Genomic DNA, 18,677 nt, shown 5'->3' with positions numbered 1-18,677 from the left:
AAGGCCACCATCACCCTGATATCAAAACCAGACAAAGATACTGCATAAAAAGAAACTTACAGACCAATATCATTGATGAATATAGATGCAGAAATCCTCTACAAAATACTAGCAAACAGAATCCAACAGCACATTAAAAGTATCATACACCATGATCAAGTGGGATTTATCCCAGGGATGCAGGGATTCTTCAATATATGCAAATCAATCAATGTGATACACCATATTAGCAAATTGAAGAATAAAATCCATATGATCATCTTAATAGATGCAGAAAAAGCTCTGAGAAAATTCAGCACCCATTTATTATAAAAACTCTCCAGAAAGTGGGCATAGAGGGAAACTTCCTCAACATAATAAAGGCCATATGTGACAGACCCACAGCAAACATCATTCTCAACGGTGAAAAACTGAAAGCATTTCCTCTAAGATCAGGAACAAGACAAGGTTGTCCACTTTCGCCACTATTATTCAACATAGTTTTGGAAGTCCTAGCCACAGCAGCCAGAGAAGAAAAAGAAAAGGAATCCAAATCGGAAAAGAAGTAAAGCTGTCACTGTTTGCAGATGACATGATACTATACATAGAGAATCCTAAAGATGCCACCAGAAAACTACTCGAGCTAATCAATGAATTTGGTAAAGTTGCAGGATGCAAAATTAATGCACAGAAATCTCTTGCATTCCTACACACTAACAACAAAAGATCAGAAAGAGAAATTAAGGAAACAATGCCCTTCACCATTGCAACAAAATGAGTAAAATACCTAGGAATAAACCTACCTAAGGAGGTAAAAAGACCTGTACTCAGAAAAGTATAAGACACTAATGAAAGAAATCAAAGATGACACAAACAAGTGGAGAGATATACCATGTTCTTGGATTGGAGGAATCAATATTGTGAAAATGACTATGCTACCCAAAGCCATCTACAGAGTCAGTGCAATCCGTATCAAATTACCAATGGCATTTTTCACAGAACTAGAAGAAAAAATCTTAAAATTTGTATGGAGACACAAAAGAGCCCAAATAGCCAAAGTAATCTGGAGGGAAAAAACTGGAGCTGGAGGAATCAGACTCCCTGACTTCAGACTATACTACAGAGCTACAGTAATCAAGAGAATATGGTACTGGCACAAAAACAGAAATAGAGATCAATGGAAGAGGATAGAAGGCCCAGAGATAAACCCACGCACCTATGGTCAACTAATCTATGACAAAGGAGGCAAGGGTATACAGTGGAGAAAAGACAGTCTCTTCAATAACGGGTGCTGGGAAAACTGGAGAGCTACATGTAAAAGAATGGAATTAGAACACTCCCTAACACCATACACGAAAATAAACTCAAAATGGATTAAAAACCTAAATGTAAGACTAGACACTATAAAACCCTTAGAGGAAAACATAGGAAGAACATAAATCATAGCAAGATCTTTTTTGACCCACCTCCTAGAGTAATGGAAATAAAAACAAAAACAAATGGGACCTAATGAAACTTAAAAGCTTTTGCACAGCAAAGAATGCTATAAACAAGACAAAAAGACAACCTTCAGAATGGGAGAAAATATTTACAAATGAATCAACGGACAAACGATTAATCTCCAAAATATGTAAACAGCTCATGCAGCTCAATATTAAAAAAACAAATAACCCAATCCAAAAAAGGGCAGAAGACTTAAATAGACATTTCTCCAAAGAAGACATACAGATGGCCAAGAGGCACATGAAAAGCTGCTCAGCATCACTAATTATTAGAGAAATGCAAATCAAAACTACAATGAGGTATCACCTCACACCAGTCAGAATGGGCATCATCAGAAAATCTACAAATAACAAATGCTGGAGAGGGTGTGGAGAAAAGGATACCGGCTTGCACTGTTGGTGGGAATATAAATTGATACAGCCACTATGGAGAACAGTATGGAGGTTCCTTAAAAGACTAAAAATAGAATTACCATATGACCCAGCAATCCCATTCCTGGGCATATACCCAAAGGAAACCATATTTTAAAAAGACACATGCACCCCAATGTTCATTGCAGCACTATTTACAATAGCCAGTCATGGAAGCAACCTAAATGCCCATCGACTGATGAATGGATAAAGAAGTTGTGGTACATGTATACAATGGAATATTACTCAGCCATAAAAAGGAACGGAATTGGGTCATTTGCAGAGACTTGGTTGGACCTAGAGACTGTCATACAGAGTGAAGTTAGAGAAAAACAAATATCGTATATTAACGCATGTATGTGGAATCTAGAAGAAAAAAAAGAACCAGTTGGTCAGGACTCCTCAGACAGTTTGGCGAAAACTGAACCAGCACTCATTTGGCAAGGCTCTGTTTTATGTAGTAGCTTAACTGATTTATTCCATAAAAGTTTCTGGCAAATATTAACAGTAATTCCACTCTGGTAACAACTGTGATTGAAATAATTGTAGTTTGTAGATAAGCTGGAGAAAACAAGCATTAGTGGGTAGGTTGTCTCAGACATCATTCCAAGAGTCCAACAGTGAAGAAGTACATAATCTATGGCCGTAGAATTGGAAGAGATATTTAGAAGACCTATGACTGGTTCATCCCCCTGCCTCTCCTATATCCATGCTGAGCCAACGAGGCAAATGAAAACTCTTTCCTCTGCTCAAGACCTGGAAAAAGGAGAATACACAATGTTGTGTGGCCCCTCATTAAAATGACTCATGGCTTTCTCTGCCGGGAGATCTTGGTTAATTATTTAGTATTTATGAGACTTGTATGGCTGCCTTCGTGGAAATATCATTTTCCAGGTGTTGCTTGTTTTTAATATTACCCAAAATTAATGCTGTAATATAGAGAATCACACCAGATGTCAGCTCACTGCAGATCCTGTTGGGCATTTGAATTATATCGCAATACCTGATAAGGAGGCAATAAAGCAGATGCAAAAAAATAGAATGTGAAATAACTGATTCTGTCAGTTTTTGTTCATTTGGTTGATTGCCTTTTGGGGCATTTTTCTACAAACAGTTCTTATTATCATTATTGTTATTACCTTGGTTTTTAAGGTAACTATCACTCGTTCAGTAATTAGTCTTCACTCATTATCCGATTTCATTCTCACAACAGCCTTTGAGGTTTGATCCTTATCTCCAGTTTCCAGATGAGAAAACCAAGGCTTGGAGAGGTCAGATTATGTGCCCACAGTTGTACAGCTAGTAAGTGATAGAGCTGGGATCTCTTCCACTGAACTCCAAAACTACCTAAAACTGCTAACCACTCGAGGTCAACTCACATTTTGCTGTTGACTTACACACTTGGGTGCATTAGTGAATGAAAAGGTTCGGGATGAAGGTGAGAAGGAGAACCTAAGCTCAGATAGGTATATTGACATATTTTGAGAAAATTTAGAAGAGCTCCACAAAAAGTGACAGAGATTTCATGAAAACAGATGGTCTCTGTGTTTCATTGAGAAATCCAGTGTGTAAGGAACTGACATCTTTTGTTCTCTCCAACAGTGATCTGTGTCACTTTCTTTGTCTCCTAGAAGAATGCTTAATTATTAGGACTCATCATTCAGGTAGATACCCTGAGCCATAGAACTGCTTTGAAGTCTACTGCTGTCATTGTTCCACGGTTCTCCACATCATTCAAAGCTCAAGAAGACAGCACATAGGATTCCAAAGAGCAGTGAGGGTTTATATACTACCTCTCCATTTGTTCCAGTTCATTTCAACATGACCCTAATGAGGTATATGCTTGTGGCTGTTGGATTACATCTCATCAACTGAGCAGAGGCATAATTAGAAGCCTGCCGCTGTCTGAAAGATTCATAGGCCAATTGATACAAACCCATAACTGAAGATTTCCCAGCAAAGCCATTTCACCAGCTGGCTGGAGATCATGATACAGCAGTACTGCAAGTAACAAAAAGTGTTTTCTATTCACATTAGAACCACTGCAAGGTCTAAGAAAAGTGTTTTATGATAAAACAAAGGGCCCATTCTGATGTTATTATCGTTAGTATTGATTAATGATTGAACAAAAACTTACCCATCAGCAATAACAGCATCTTAGAAGGTAACGACTTCAAGATGTTCTATGATAAAATCACAATGATGGGGAACAGAAGAGGCCAGCTTCTGTTTGGTAAAACTAATAAAAACTACACAACTTACTGAATACATGCCCCACCCAGTATAAACGCCAAAGCACCAAAATTGGAAAGATTAGCTCTTAAGTACACAGCTCTGTCAAGGGAATTAAAATGTAGGCACTGGGAAAAGCCACCAGATAGAAAACTTTCAACTTGGATCCATTCAAGATCTGGGCAGTCCTGAGGTGCTGTCCAGTTTAGAAGACAATGTTCTACGTAAAGATCCTTGCTTTCTCAATGACTAATTAGTATCACACCATTCACACAAAATCCACGATTGTTGTTAGCTTGCAAGATATTTTTGCGATACCTAAAATTATATGAATAATAAAATTGATTTCTAATTTGGAGTACATTGTAAAGACTTGCCTCCCTTTTAAAATGTCTTGGTCTCAAATATTCTGATTAGCTAGGTGCCTTTATTTCTATTTTGTGAGCAGGAAAACCAAAGCACTTTGCTTATCCGATATATCCTAATGTTATCAGGAAAATCTTAAATCACTTAGATTTACTACCTCTCCTTTGCAGGTAGGTTTCTTAATATCCATGATTATATAATGTCATTTTTCTATATTTTGATTGAATGGAATGGGATGCAAAGCTTATTTATTGTCTAATCTATGATTAGAAGTGTTAAAAGTATCTAAATATTATCATCCACTACTATATATATATATATATATATTTTTTTTTTTTTTTTTGGCAGTACGCGGGCCTCTCACTGTTGTGGCTTCTCCCGTTGCGGAGCACAGGCTCCAGATGCGCAGGCTCAGCAGCCATGGCTCACGGGCCCAGCCGCTCCGCGGCATGTGGGATCTTCCCGGACCGGGGCATGAACCCGTGTCCCCTGCATCGGCAGGCGGACTCTCAACCACTGCGCCACCGGGGAAGCCCTCCATTACCATATTCATTCTTTTTCTTCTAGAATTAAGAGAGGCTGAGGCATCCATCTTTAGGCAGCTGGATAACTAGGAGTTATTTCTCTATAAGCAGAAGAACTTAGCCTCAGCAGACAGGGTCAAGCTGCATGACACCACTACCATTCAGGGTCCCAGGAAGGACTTGTGGGGATTAGTAATGTCCCACATGACAGTCTTTACAGAGGAGGGTTAGGTACAGGTTAGGGAGTTCAGCTTCCTCTGAATTTTCCCAGACCATTCGATAAACATATACATGTTTTTCTAGGGCAGTTTTCCCTCTTCCCACAGTCAGTCATACCCCATTGTCAACCCCTGTTGCTTTTATGTAAGCTCCATGGCAGGCCCTGTGGATAGCAGATACCATGTCTTATGCTTCCTTTTCCTCTCCAAGGATATGGCAAATTATCTGGAAAAGTAAGGTGGTATGGCAGAAAGGATACTGGGTCTGTGTCCCAACTCTGCCGCTTAGCTACATGATCTTGGGTAGGTTTCTGAGCCTCTGCTTCTCTGTCTGCAAAATGGGGATTAGAACAAAATGTCTGCTACTATATATTTTACAAAGTTGTGAGGACCAAATGCAATAGTATGTGTAAACTCTATACAATCGCCAGGTATTATTATACTGAATTGAACGAGGATCAACCTTCCGAGACAGTTAAGAATTCCTTGCTCGTAGTGCTATAAGAATTCAGAGATGGGAGAGTTCAGTGAGGGCAGGAATAATTGGCTGTGCCATGCCTTTTGGTTGGCCTTGAAAGCTGCCTGAGGTTTGAACACAAAGAGGGAGGAGCATTTGAAGAGGCCACAGCAGAAACGTAGAGTTAAAATCAGGAATATGCGGGGTGTCACATGCATGAAATTATGAAGATACCAGCTTGTGGCAGCAAAGGGCTTTGACGTGGAGCACGGTTGAAAATGGGAGATACAGGGTGAGGCTAGGTTTTAGAGGTTTTTCTCAGCCAGACTTGGAATTGATGCATGAGGCAGGAGAGAGCCATGATGGTGGATGAATGACACCTTTTAATTAAATTAATCCGGCAACATTGCAGAGGCGAGACTAGGAGAAGAGTCTGGAATCATGAAGCTTATTGTATTGATTCACGTCTGTAGCGTGTGAGCCTGAACTCTGGTGGTCCATAATCCTGGTGGGAATTGAGAAGGCTCCATCCAATTTAAAAAGGGACTCACCACAAGAGTGAGGAGAATTTAAATGTTGGAAATTATTTCACAAAGTGCTATTTTGTTCCTCAGCTAGTCCCTTCCCTCTCATGTGGTTATTTATTAAATTATCTCGGATATTTGCTGCTGCTGCTGTTCCTAAAATGCTTAACATTTCTTTCTCCCTCATAAATGACGGTCTCCATAACCTCTCCCAATCCAGCCCTCATCATTTTTCCTTTTCATCTTAAACTAAAAATGTGCTCCTCAGGCACTGTCTGGTTGTTAATTGGAATGTCATTGGTGAAGCTTGCATGGTGGCATTGTAATTACTTCCCTGTATTGTCTTAATTCCGCGCCACCCCCCATCGCCCTGTTCACATCTGAAAATGATAGTCTCTATTCAACCCCTTGATCTCAGCACTTAGTTAAGCGGTAGGCAGGTGGTTGTCTGGGGATGGGCTCGAAAGATTAATCCTCTTTGTTCAGGTCTGAATAGGAGTCACCTTGAGCAGCAACACCTGTAAGGAGTGTGTAGTTGCAGGAAAGTTCTTCAAGAGCTGTGGTTCTCAAAGTGGGGTCCCCGGCTCAGCAGCAGCATCTGGGAAATGCAGATCCTCAGGACCCCATACCAAGCCAACTGTATCAGGAGCTCTGGGGGTGGGGTCCACCAGTGTTTTTTAACAAGCCCTCCAGGTGCATGCTAAAGTTTGAGAAACACTGTTCTGGAGAAATATTTTCAAAGGGTTGGAAAGCCAGCCTCAGAGAGTTAGGAAAACAGGCTTCAGAAAATACCAGGGAGGTTTTAGAGGCTGAGAAGAGAGGCAGTTACTTCCTTCTTGGAGATGATACAGGCATCACAACTGCTAGAAGTGAGATTTTTGTCCTTAGCCCCCAGCCCCTTAAAAGAAAACCTGGGTAGTCATTGCTTGCCTCATGCTGTGGGAAGATAAGTTCTGAAGTCAGTCTTCAAGAAGGACTGTTGGATCTCCCTGCTCAGAGGGCTTCGTGGGATACTGTATCGTTAAATAGGTGAAAAAAGAGATATATTTCCCACTTGGGTGAGTCTCATTTTCCTCTGTAGAGACACCTAAATACTTAGGTTATGCTTACTTGATGGTCAAGAGGAAACAAGGGTTCGTATTCCAGCCTGTTCTATGCTGAAAGTTTATCCCATCAGGAGCAGCTTTTTATTGAGGTTCTTTTGAAGGTGCCCCAATCATAGAGTCCTGATCAAAATGCTAAATTTGCCTAAGGTTTTAGTATCACACTTGATCCATGGACTATGGGAGCCTGGTAATGAACAGTCCATCAGCTTACCAAGTATCTTATCTTCTCTAGTTAGTAAGTCATTAGTTAACCAAGAGCAATTTAGGGAAAGTCAGTTCTACTACCAGGTCTAGTGTTTTTATCTCAGTTCTTAAAACTCTTATTTATTTATTTTTTTTCTGTTGGCAACATATGTCCATAAAAAGCCTGTTCTGATGTGGGCATGCCTCATCGGTATGGCGATACACATTTAAGTGTGTAATTCAGAGTCAGTTTCCTTTGTAGAAAAAAATGAAGTGATTTCTAGCTCTTAAAATTTCTAGACAAGGAACTCTTCTATTTTACACAAGAAGGAAGAGTTTGTATTTCATTCTCTGTCCTACAATGAGCATTAATCATTAAGATAAAGTCTCTTTGGGAGGAAAATAAATCCTGGCTGATATGGCCAATCCTTTTGTTGTTGAATTCTGTATTTTCTTTTTATAAGATCAATGAACTTCTCCCTGGGTTGTTTCCATTTGGGGAATGAAATGATGGGGCTTTAGAATCTCTGCTCTGTGGTCTTTGATTGTGTGAGTCCATGGACTAAAGGCACTCAGAGGATTTATCTTAGAGGGGATCCTGATAAACCGTTCTGATGCCACTTGAGAAAACTAGGCAGGACATTTCTCCTTGGGCTCTTACGGCAAGCAGGAAAGAGCTGAGAGAGATAGAAACCAGACTCCCTGATCACTCTGGTCCTACTGGGTTCCTGGGGGCGGGCCCTCTTCTGTTGCAGAGTTTCCTGCTTCTCTCCCCCTTCTTCATCTTAGTGAAGTGGCTCACGTTACTGGTGAGCTTCAGCCAGAGGGAAAGCCTCCAGCACCAGCAGCATAATTTACTTCCTTTATTGTTTAAGCTCAAAGTCTAAAACTCAAGAAATGATATAAAAGGATGATTAAATCAGTTCTCTAAAGTTTTGAATAAAAGACTAGAGGAAAGGTCTATTTTGGTTTCAACATTGTTCTCTGTAAGTCAGGAGTGCTGTTGAGGTATATTTTTCAACAGAGTGTCCTTTAGCATCAAGCCCTCTCATTGCTACCTTTAGGGATGGGCAATATAGGAGGGAACAGCAGAAATGACAAGGAAGTCAAGAAACAGTGCAAATAAGTTGCTACAGCCTAATTCCTTATACTCTTTCAAACATCTACTTCCATTTGTGTCGAACCGAAATATCCTCAATGGCACTGAGCTAACATCTCTTCCCCCACTGTTCCATTCTCTTCCACAGCCTAGCAAATACTCTTCCCTGCTTGATGTATTTCAGGGTTACTGCGAAATTAACTACAGAAGCAGTGGAATTAATAGGAGCTAGGGAACTCATAGGGCCCTCAAATATACCACCAGTAACTATTGTGAGAGCAATAGTAAGGTTATTGTGTGGCCTTGGTGAAGTGATACTGGGTTTTCCATAATAGACTTGAGAACCAAGACTTTCTCTCCGTCCCCTAAATTGTGTATACATCAGCCTTGATGAGAACGAATTTATAATGCACAGCTAAGTCGCTGCTGGCACAAGGGAAGACGCGAGTGCAACACAGTATTTACCAACAGAGCCCCCGCATCCTCACTTTCTCTCTCTCTCTTTCTTTCTCATACTCACTCACTCTCTCTCTCTCTCTCTCACACACACACACACACACACACACACACACACACACAAACACACACAAACACTGTTTACTCTTCACTACTTCTGTAGCACGTCATACCAGTGGCTTACATAGCACAGAGCTGCATTGTCTCTTCATCCCTTGGGATCTGTAGTGGACTTCTGGTCAACCTAGTTCATGTACTTCTTTTCCTTGCAGCTAGAGTAGCTAAGAACTCTGACACATGTGGACCTTATGGGTCTTGTTCTTGAAACAAAACAAAATGCCATCATGGCTTGGGAATTGTAGAAGTGTCAGTTGTTAACCCCAGGCCTGAATTCTCCTTTTTTCATTGAATCAATACCTGAGTAGGATGCCAGGCAAAGAGCAGGGTGGGCTGTGGTGTTTAGTCTCTTTTGCTCCTGCCTCCTTTCAGCATTGGACTAAGCAAACTCCATGCTGTCTCTCCTCCCACTTTCCCTTAGTGAAAACCTAGCAGTAGCCATTTCCTTTATGCAAGAACTGTTTTTCAGTGTTTGTTTTTTGTTCAGTCCGCTTAGTTTGTAAATGCAAATGTAGATTCCTCTTCATGCTTGTCTGGACGGTTTTCCACGTATTTGTGATTTGGGAGATGACAAAGGGCATGTTTGACTTGCAATACAGATGAAGAATGGATAAATCCGGTGCATGTAACATGATCGGAGAATCCCACAGACGGACTCACCCTGCCTTTAAGTGGGCCCTGCATTCTCATACTGCACAGACTCCTGCCTGTTGAACAACCAAGCACTGCCGTTACAGAAGTACAACTATACTAACTGGTATCGTGTACAGCAATTTCCGAAGTGGTGATACTCGGAAATCCTCCATCCTGCACTTCTCACGCTAGCCCTCTCCTGGCCCGGAGGTCCATGTTGCTTCCCATCTGGGGAAAGTATTTTACTTCTCTCCATCCTCCCTTCTGCCCCTCACCTCACCTTCTTGATGTTCCTGGCCTGAGTAGAACCATGTGCTTACTGATAACAGTATACTGTGACCTTTCATTCACAGCTTTGAAAGGCTTATGAGGCTTTCCTGCTTCCCACCCAGCCCAGACCTTGGGACTTTTCACACTCGATCCTCTGATCGGTTTGATGCAGGAAAGCACATGGAAGCCATGTACCAGTTTGTATAGTCGTACACTTTTGAACTGCCTACTCTTGAACAAAGTAGAGTGTGCTGGGGATTCGCACTGGCTGCTTGACACACGCAAAGGCAATTAACCTGCATGCCAAAAAAAAAAAAAAATTAACCCTTAGAGTACTGCTTCAATATATTGGTTTAATGGTCTTGAATTTTACCAGTTGGGCAACGCTTCTTTCCCCGGATCAGAGTGCTGCATTTAAGTCCACATTTAGTCTAGCCAGAACATCAAGGAGGATCCTCTCCTCCACAGCTTTCCTGAGATGCTCCTGGGTCCTTTCTTATTAATCAACTGATGGCTTTTAAAAGGTCTAAAACACAGCCATTGTGTTTAATTGAAAATGGGCTTCATTTCTAATGTGCCAGAGCGTAGGAGGGACTGCTTTTAGCTTACGTTTGTGTCCTCTAAAAGAAGTCAGTTCTTTAAGGGTTAATATGAAATTGAGGAATTTGGTGGTTTCTTCTGCTTGCCCTTCCTCCAAGGTCTCTGCATGATCCTCTTTAGATTCTTAGCTCAACTGTTGAATGTTGATGAGAATAATACATGTATAAAATGATGAAAACAAATAAAAGAACAAAAGACTGTATGGTTGAATGGAAAGACCCCTTGGCAATGCTTGCTTGATGATCACAGGGGATAGAAAGACCAAATGTTTTCTTTTATGAACGTTCATTTTGTCCTCTCCCCCAAGCACCACCACTGCACAGCAATGTGGAAGACTTGACGATGCCTTTCATTTACCTCTTGCTTTTTCTTCTTCCTGTCTAATAGCCCAATAGAATCCTGCCAGAATTTCTACAAAGATTTCACATTACAGATCGACATGGCTTTCAACGTGTTCTTCCTTCTCTACTTTGGCTTGCGGGTAAGTTTGAACAACGCTGCTCAGTGGCACGATGAGGCATATGCGAGTCTTATACCCAGGGACCATTCCACATCAGCCATCCGCTCCCGCAGGCAAGATAAAGCCCAGTGTTCCCAGGGGGGACGATAGATCCGCATTCTGATTTTCTGTGAGAGCGCCCTTTCCTTAGCTCAGCACTTCCTGAAGTACCTGTTAATTTTGTTCCGAGCAGGAGAAATAGGCACTGAAATAACTATTACACCTCTACTGGCCTACTGCTTTTCATCTCTCTAGTCACGCATGAATGCATGGTTACCTTGAGTAGGAGGGAAGAAAACCTTCTCCTCTTAAAATTATGCTTGTCAGCGCTCACTTAGCTGAATCCTGAGAGAACAGTGAGCTGTGAGGGTTGAATCAAGGGGCTAGAGTGGCAGAATTTGCGGCTTGGGGGATTTATACTAGACCCTGTTTATGAAGGGAGCTGTACAGAATGTAGATTACAGGGATTGTGTGTGTGAATGAATGCATACATATGTGCTCTATTTATAGTTATATTTATATTAGAGACTTGAAGAAAGGTGAGATCATTCAAACTTCCCTATGATGCCGTTGAAAACCACAGAAAAATATACTACCTGATCTTTCTCCAAGGCTAACATAGCTTACAGTCAGTCTCTAGAAAAGACTAGAGAGTGTATACAAATTCGAAGACAAAAATAGCACGTGATTGGTGTAGATATAAGAAGAATATAAACTCTCCCTCCAGGCCTCCGTGAAAAAGCAAAACGTACCCTTTGGCAAAAGAGTATAGTTTGAATGCCGGCACCATGCTTCTCATTGTTTTTTCTCTCTCTCTTCTTTTTTCTTTCCCCCAGTTTATTGCAGCCAATGATAAGCTGTGGTTCTGGCTGGAAGTGAACTCTGTAGTAGATTTCTTCACGGTCCCCCCCGTGTTTGTGTCTGTGTACTTAAACAGAAGTTGGCTTGGTAAGTCAATCTCTCTTCCTTCCTTCTTACTGGTTTCTGAGCCCTGGCTGAAATATAGAATCTGGTGCATGTGGGGTGCATCAGAGGACTGGGAATCCACAGAAGGGAAGTTTTGTGGATTCATATGAACAACTCCTGGAGTTTTAGAAGTTGACAGTGAGAGTCCTCTTGGAAGCAAGCAGTAGCCCAGAAGGATGTGTAAGTGAGTGCTTCAGACAATTTTATCATTGTGGAAGCCCAGCGGCCATCACTGTCACAGCCAGGACCTCTTCATTCATGGTTCTGTCACTTTTCATTCAGTTGGGAGTCAGGACTGGATGAAGAAGCCCATGGGCACAAGGCCAACTTTCTGAGTAGCTGATTCAGGTGCCCCAGAAGGCCTGCCTGCCAGAGTTAGCTTCTGTCTGCTTCTTAGTTCTGTGATGAGTGGGTCCTGCATGGCTTCTTTACAGTTGTGAGTTCCCTTATGGGGTGGGAGATGAGGTAAGTGTCTAGGGTCACCCTCACCTTGAGGGAGATCAAGCTCCTTTCCTGTGTTAAAGGAAGAGCTTTTGCTGGAGCTGTGTTCACACCTCACTTCCTGTGCCTGCTTGGCAGGTCGCTTCCTGTGTCAGGATTAGGACAATTTGGTGGGAAAAGTAAGTAGCTCAGAGGATGGTCATGACAGCCAAAGGCTTAGAGAGACAGCTTCGGGGTTCTCTTTGCCACACTGAATAATCTCCTCAGAGTGTTCCTGCTGTCACGGGTCTACAGGGGAAGAGGGGAGACTGAAACAGGACTCGGAGGACTAGTTGTGGGATCCTTCTGTCTTTATTTTCAGAAATTTTTGGTCTTAACCTATTTTTTTCCAAAGTTATATATATATATATATATATATATGTATACATGTATGTGTGTATGTGTGTGTGTATATATATATATATATATAATAATATCAACATTCAAAGATGCATAATGAAAATATTAAGTGTCTCTTCCGCCCGCATCCATCACTGCCCTCTCCCTGGGATGCTCAGCGTTATAGACTTTCACATCTTTCCTTTATGCTGGTTTCACCACAAACAAACACGGATGTGCACACATAATAGTGTTTTAGAGGTGGTGGTCTTTGTACAAAATCCTTGTATCAGTCACATTGCACTGCAGTTTGGCTTTCTTACTAACTGATAAATGACAGCCATCCCTTCAGCTCTGTAATGATTCATTTTATGACAATTGCACAAAATCCCATACGTTGCTGTAGTGCGTTTATTCAGCCATGATCCAAATGATGCACCACGTGATTGTTTTCTTTTCTGCTATAAACAATGGCTTAGTCAACACTCATCCACATATCTGTACAATTCTATCTCTAGATAGAATTCCTGGAAGAGGACTTGCTGGATCAAAGAGAATGTATATTTTCGTTTGTGAAGATATTAATGGAGAACCTTTCAAAAATGTTGCATCAAGATATGCTTCTGCTAGCAGTATGTTTTGAGGTCCTTGCTAGCACTGTGAATTTATTATATACCTAGTAGCAAGTATTTTAAAAATAAGTATCTTTTATATACAATGTATGCAGTAATCACATACATACGTGTATGTATGTATCTCTGTGTGTGTATCTTATTTGGATTCTCTTTTCTACTAGGTTTCTCATTAGCATTGTATTCAGTTGCTCAATGGAAATGTTTTCCTTCCTGATCTGAGGGGTGCTTGCTTAGATGGGGTTTTCTTGCCAGCACAATGAGACCATTAGAGCTGCACACCAATCTGAGAAACATCCTGAGTGTGTGTTTGTTAATTTGCTCTGGTGCCTGGGGTCCCAGCCATTTCAGCTGAGCTCTTAACCAGCCTTGTGACCTGAGGAACTCACTTTTCCTCCCTCAGCCTGTTGTTTTTCATCTGTGAAATAGAGGTTGGGTTAGACAATCACTAAGGTTCTTTCATTTCAGAAAATCTCTAAGCCTCTTGCATCATTCATGGGAAATTTGAGAAAATTTGGAATCCTGGTTGTTGCAGAGGACTGGGAACTTAGTGAATTAAATCACCAACGTACCTGGGTCAAGATTATGTATGGACTGCTAACCGGGGCTCTTTGTAAACCATCCTGTTGTGAAGAGTTCACACAAACACACCCCCAAACAAATAGACAAGGAACGAAGGAAGAGAGAGAAGGAAGAAGGGAGGAAGAGAGTGGGAGGGAGGAGAGAGAGAGAAAGAGAGAGAAGGGTGGAGGGGGGAAAGGAAGAAGGAAGGAGGAAGAAAAGGAATCTGCCTTCTCTTCCTGGCTGTGTTCTAATGCCTCTGCGGACTTGAACAACCACTCACTTTTCTGGACCCTCAGTTTTCCCATCAGAAGAATGGGAGGTTTAGACTAAATTACCTTCCAGCCCTCATACTTCCTGAATCTGAACTTTATGTCAGGGTTCCTTGTGGTCCTAGAAGATGGAGAGGACCCCTACCTGACTGTGGTGGAAACATCCCTACTCTGCAGCCGGTAGGGCTCGCCCCAGGTCAGGGTGCGGAGCCAGGTCTCCTTGCTGTGAGTGAAACCCTCCCTGGAGTCTTAGTGTTGGGAGGACTTGGATGTTGTAAAAAACAACCCAGGCCTTTTTGTGGATGATGTCATCCTGATTTTTGGAGGTGTGTTCTGATCTAGTGAAAAATCAATCTGAGAGAACAGAAAAATGGAAGAGAGAGAAGAGAGGGTAGGGGAGGGATAAATTAGGAGTTTGGAATTAGCAGATACAAACTACTGTACATAAAATAGATAAACAACAAGGACCTACTGTATGGTACAGGGAACTATATTCAATATGCTGTAATAAACCATAATGGAAAAGAATATATATGTATATATATACATGTATATATATATAAAAAACGGAATCACTTTGCTGTACACCACAAACTAACACAACATTATAAATCAACTATAGTTCACTTAAAAAAAAAAAAAAGAGGGCTTCCCTGGTGGCGCAGTGGTTGAGAGTCCACCTGCCGATGCAGGGGACACGGGTTCGTGCCCCGGTCCGGGAAGATCCCACATGCCGCGGAGCGGCTGGGCCCGTGAGCCATGGCCGCTGAGCCTGCGCGTCCGGAGCCTGTGCTCTGCAACGGGAGAGGCCACAACAGTGAGAGGCCCGCGTACCGCAAAAAAAAAAAAAAAAGAGAGGGAGAAAAGAGTAATGAGAGACACTTTGCTTCAGTTGTGGTTGCTCTTCAAAAAAAATATGCTCTAGAATGTGCTTTAATTTGTTCGTGAATTGAACAACGTTTATAAAGCAGCTACTATGTGCCAGACACTTTTCCAGATGATTAGGAAACAACAGTGCATAAAATAGGCAGCACTCCACCCTCTGACATTGCAGTGGGGAAAGAACAGGAAACAACAAGCCTAATAAGTAAATTACATAGTATGTTAGGAAGCATAAGTGCTGTTGAAGTTGGAAACAAAGACCAGCAACCTTTGGGGTATGAAATAATAATAACAACAACTAAGAACCTTTCTCCTCTTGCAGGAGAAAACACGTTTAATGGAATACTTTTGGTTCTTTGGTAACTAAGCCCCTTGGGTAAAATCCAAAACTGGTCTGCCTGTTATGGAAGAGAATTCAGTATAATGATATTCAGGGAGGTTCCTGCATCTGATTTAATACATGGGTTATTACACCGTGAAACAATTATTGTACCAATGAGCTGCCAGAGATAAAATGAACATTCCCATGAGGTATGGCTTATAAAGTAAAAGGAATAATCCCATCAAATAGGGCATTTCAGAAAATGCTGCCCTCCTCTTAGAAAATGAAAAGTACTGGCTGAGGTTTGGGGCAAGATGCAGGAAACTGAAGTCTGTCCCAGATCTGCACACACTTCTTGAGCCTGGTCAAGAGCAGAGGGCTGTGCTATAGCTGGCACTGTGGAAGATAAAAAGTGAAATGAACACCACGCCCCCCTTCCCCACTGCCCTTACCTTTTCTGGAGCATAACTTGCATCACGTTTGATTTCCTGTTCTTAATATATGGTTGCATATTATATAATACAATATTTATTTACTTTTTTGCATGCATCATCTTAGTGCATTGGACAGTATATTAATAAAAACAGCTAGTATTAATTCCAGCTGTGCTATGTGCTGGGCGCCCTGATAAGCCCTTGCAAACGTGAACTCAATCTTCATAGCAAACCTATGAGGTAGGAATTATTGTCCCCATTTTACAGATAAGGAGATGGAGGCTCAAAGAAGTTAACTTTCTTGTCCAGAGTCCTGTAGCCTGGGAGTAGGGAAAGGCGTGCTTTACCCAAGATCTCGTCTGACTTCATGTCCATTCTCTTAGGCTGCTCTTCTGCCTCTGTCCTTACCCTTGAGAGATTTGGGGTTTTGAGGACTGGGCTGGGAATGACTAAGCAGCTTTGGCTGCTTTATGTTGGCATCCCTCTATTTCACCCTATCTCATAGAAGCTTCACTTCAGGCAGGCAGGGAAGGGAAGAGATCTTGCTTTAAAACGCACATAGCTCGTGTCTCCTTTTCTTCTCACTTTTCCTTGTCTACCTCCAGTTTCTAGAACTGCCATTAAGACCAGGGAAACAAATAGAGCTAGCGTGCAGTCTCCTGAGTCCCAGGGTACCCTAGCAACTTGGGGATCGGACCTGCTCCACCTGAGAGGAAGAGAGGGAAACATATATAGGTAGATACTGGGGGCTCCTGCAGGTCCTAGGTCAGTAGAGCTACTTGGATCGGTATCATGTTCTGGGCTCCACCATCTCAATTCACATCGTGCGCAGTCACTTGCCATTGGGTCGCTTTGAGCACAGTCATTTTCCCTGTCTTAAACTCAAGTCTTCTCACCTGTCCAATCGGGATAATAATAGCACTCACCTCAAGGAGTTGTAGTGGGGATTCAGTGAGGTAATGAGTGACCACGTACATAGGACGAGCTTCATGAACAGAAGCCATGATTATCCCCAGCCTCTCTTTCTAACCTCTCTATCATATTTTAAAGTCCCAGAGAAGAAAACAAACCGGAATGGAACCAAAAATAAGGCAGTGGGATGTGAGGACATCCATGTTGGCAGGCAGCAAGTCGCTACTTATTTTAATTCCTGTTCCCACACACTAGCTTATTCACAAAATCCTCACTAAAATAAATGTACCTTGAAATGAGAGATGAATCTTATTTTGAGACTCGAATAACATGCTCTGGGGAGAACACTTTTGTCTGTTTGTCTCATTCTTGTGCGAACTGTGTCCCCAAGGTAGGTCAATGGGCTGTGTCTCCTTTGTTTATTGATGTGTTTTTGTTGAGGGTCATCTTGTGGGGTTAAAGGAAGAGAGTGGAGGAAAAGATAATAATACACGCACCAGCCAGTCATTTAACTGGCTGTTATTGAGCACCTACTGTGTACTCAGCCCTGGGATAAGAGGAACACATGCTTGGCCACCTCCTTTCCTAGTTTTACTGTGATTTCCAACATTGCTCCCTCTTCTCTGACTGATGAAATCAGGGTATGGTGAGGAGCCCCAGTCACTGAACTGTGGTCAACTAAACGTGGGCTTCCCTGGTGGCGCAGTGGTTGAGAGTCCGCCTGCCGATTCAGGGGAAGCGGGTTCGTGCCCTGGTCCGGGAAGATCCCACGTGCCGCGGAGCGGCTGGGCCCGTGAGCCATGGCCTCTGAGCCTGCGCGTCCGGAGCCTGTGCTCCGCAGTGGGAGAGGCCACAACGGTGAGAGGCCACAACGGTGAGAGGCCCACGTAACGCAAAAAAAAAAAAAAAAAAAAAACAAACTAAACGTGCTTCTCTAGTCTGTATTAGACCTGGCCTTAGACCTTAGACCCTTTAGCAAACTCTGCTGGAAAATAGAAAACTCTGCTAAAAAATAGAAGAAATGAGTTAGTGCTCAGTCATAGGGAAATTAAAATGATGTAGAGCATCTGCTTATAAATACGTGCCCGAGCAGTCCCTTTTTGTGGCAAAAGGTGGTAAAAACAGGACTGTTAAAAAAAAAAAAGTACAGGTCCTTAAAAACAACAACGACGACAGGACAAAACATAGTTCCTGTTTGAGACCAAGGTTTCAATTTAGTTTTGGAACCAAAATAAACACTCATGCAACAACAGCAGGTAGCACTATAAGCTATCTAATTACGTCCGAAATTGCGAGGTCCGGGCTGTAAGGGCTGTGGCAGTTCAGAGAAGAAAGAGCTCACGTGGGTGAAGGAAAGCGGGGGGGGGGGGGGGGCTTCGAGGGGCTGGGGCTCGGCTGAGGCTTGTGGCAACGGGTGAGACAGGCAGAGTGGGAAGCAGCGAGCGCCCTGTGCCGGCGAGGAGCCTGCCCTGTCTGGAGAATGGCAGGGGCCCACGGATGGTAATACCACCTGAGATAAGAAAGCGTTTTTGCGGCGTGCCAGGTATCAGCCTCACAGCCCTGCCAGGTGGATGCGCTTGTGTCCTGTTGCTGCATGAACGAATTGCGGCAGATGTCGCGCCTTAATACAACGCCCGTCTATTACCGTACAGTCATGTGGGTTAGAAGTCCAGCGTAGGTGTCTCGGCGCTGACATAAAAG

General features: G+C 42.4%; 1 protein-coding gene across 8 annotated transcripts in view; it reads left to right on the top strand.

The window, feature by feature from the left end:
• KCNMA1 (potassium calcium-activated channel subfamily M alpha 1) overlaps positions 1 to 18,677 on the top strand; it is a 747,639-nt gene that overhangs the window by 431,476 nt on the left and 297,486 nt on the right. For all 8 annotated transcript variants that reach the window (XM_089897739.1, XM_030764574.2, XM_030764569.2 and 5 more), the window contains exons 4-5: positions 11,065 to 11,158; positions 12,013 to 12,124. In XM_089897739.1, coding sequence (XP_089753865.1) covers positions 11,065 to 11,158; positions 12,013 to 12,124 — 206 coding nt within the window. The remainder of the gene's footprint in view (positions 1 to 11,064; positions 11,159 to 12,012; positions 12,125 to 18,677) is intronic.

This window comes from Delphinapterus leucas, chromosome 16 (genome assembly GCF_059928025.1).
Source record: "Delphinapterus leucas isolate spDelLeu-1000000601 "Yukka" chromosome 16, BTC_Dleu_Yukka2, whole genome shotgun sequence".
Lineage (NCBI taxonomy): Eukaryota > Metazoa > Chordata > Mammalia > Artiodactyla > Monodontidae > Delphinapterus > Delphinapterus leucas.
This window is presented reverse-complemented; position numbering and strand designations above follow the sequence as displayed.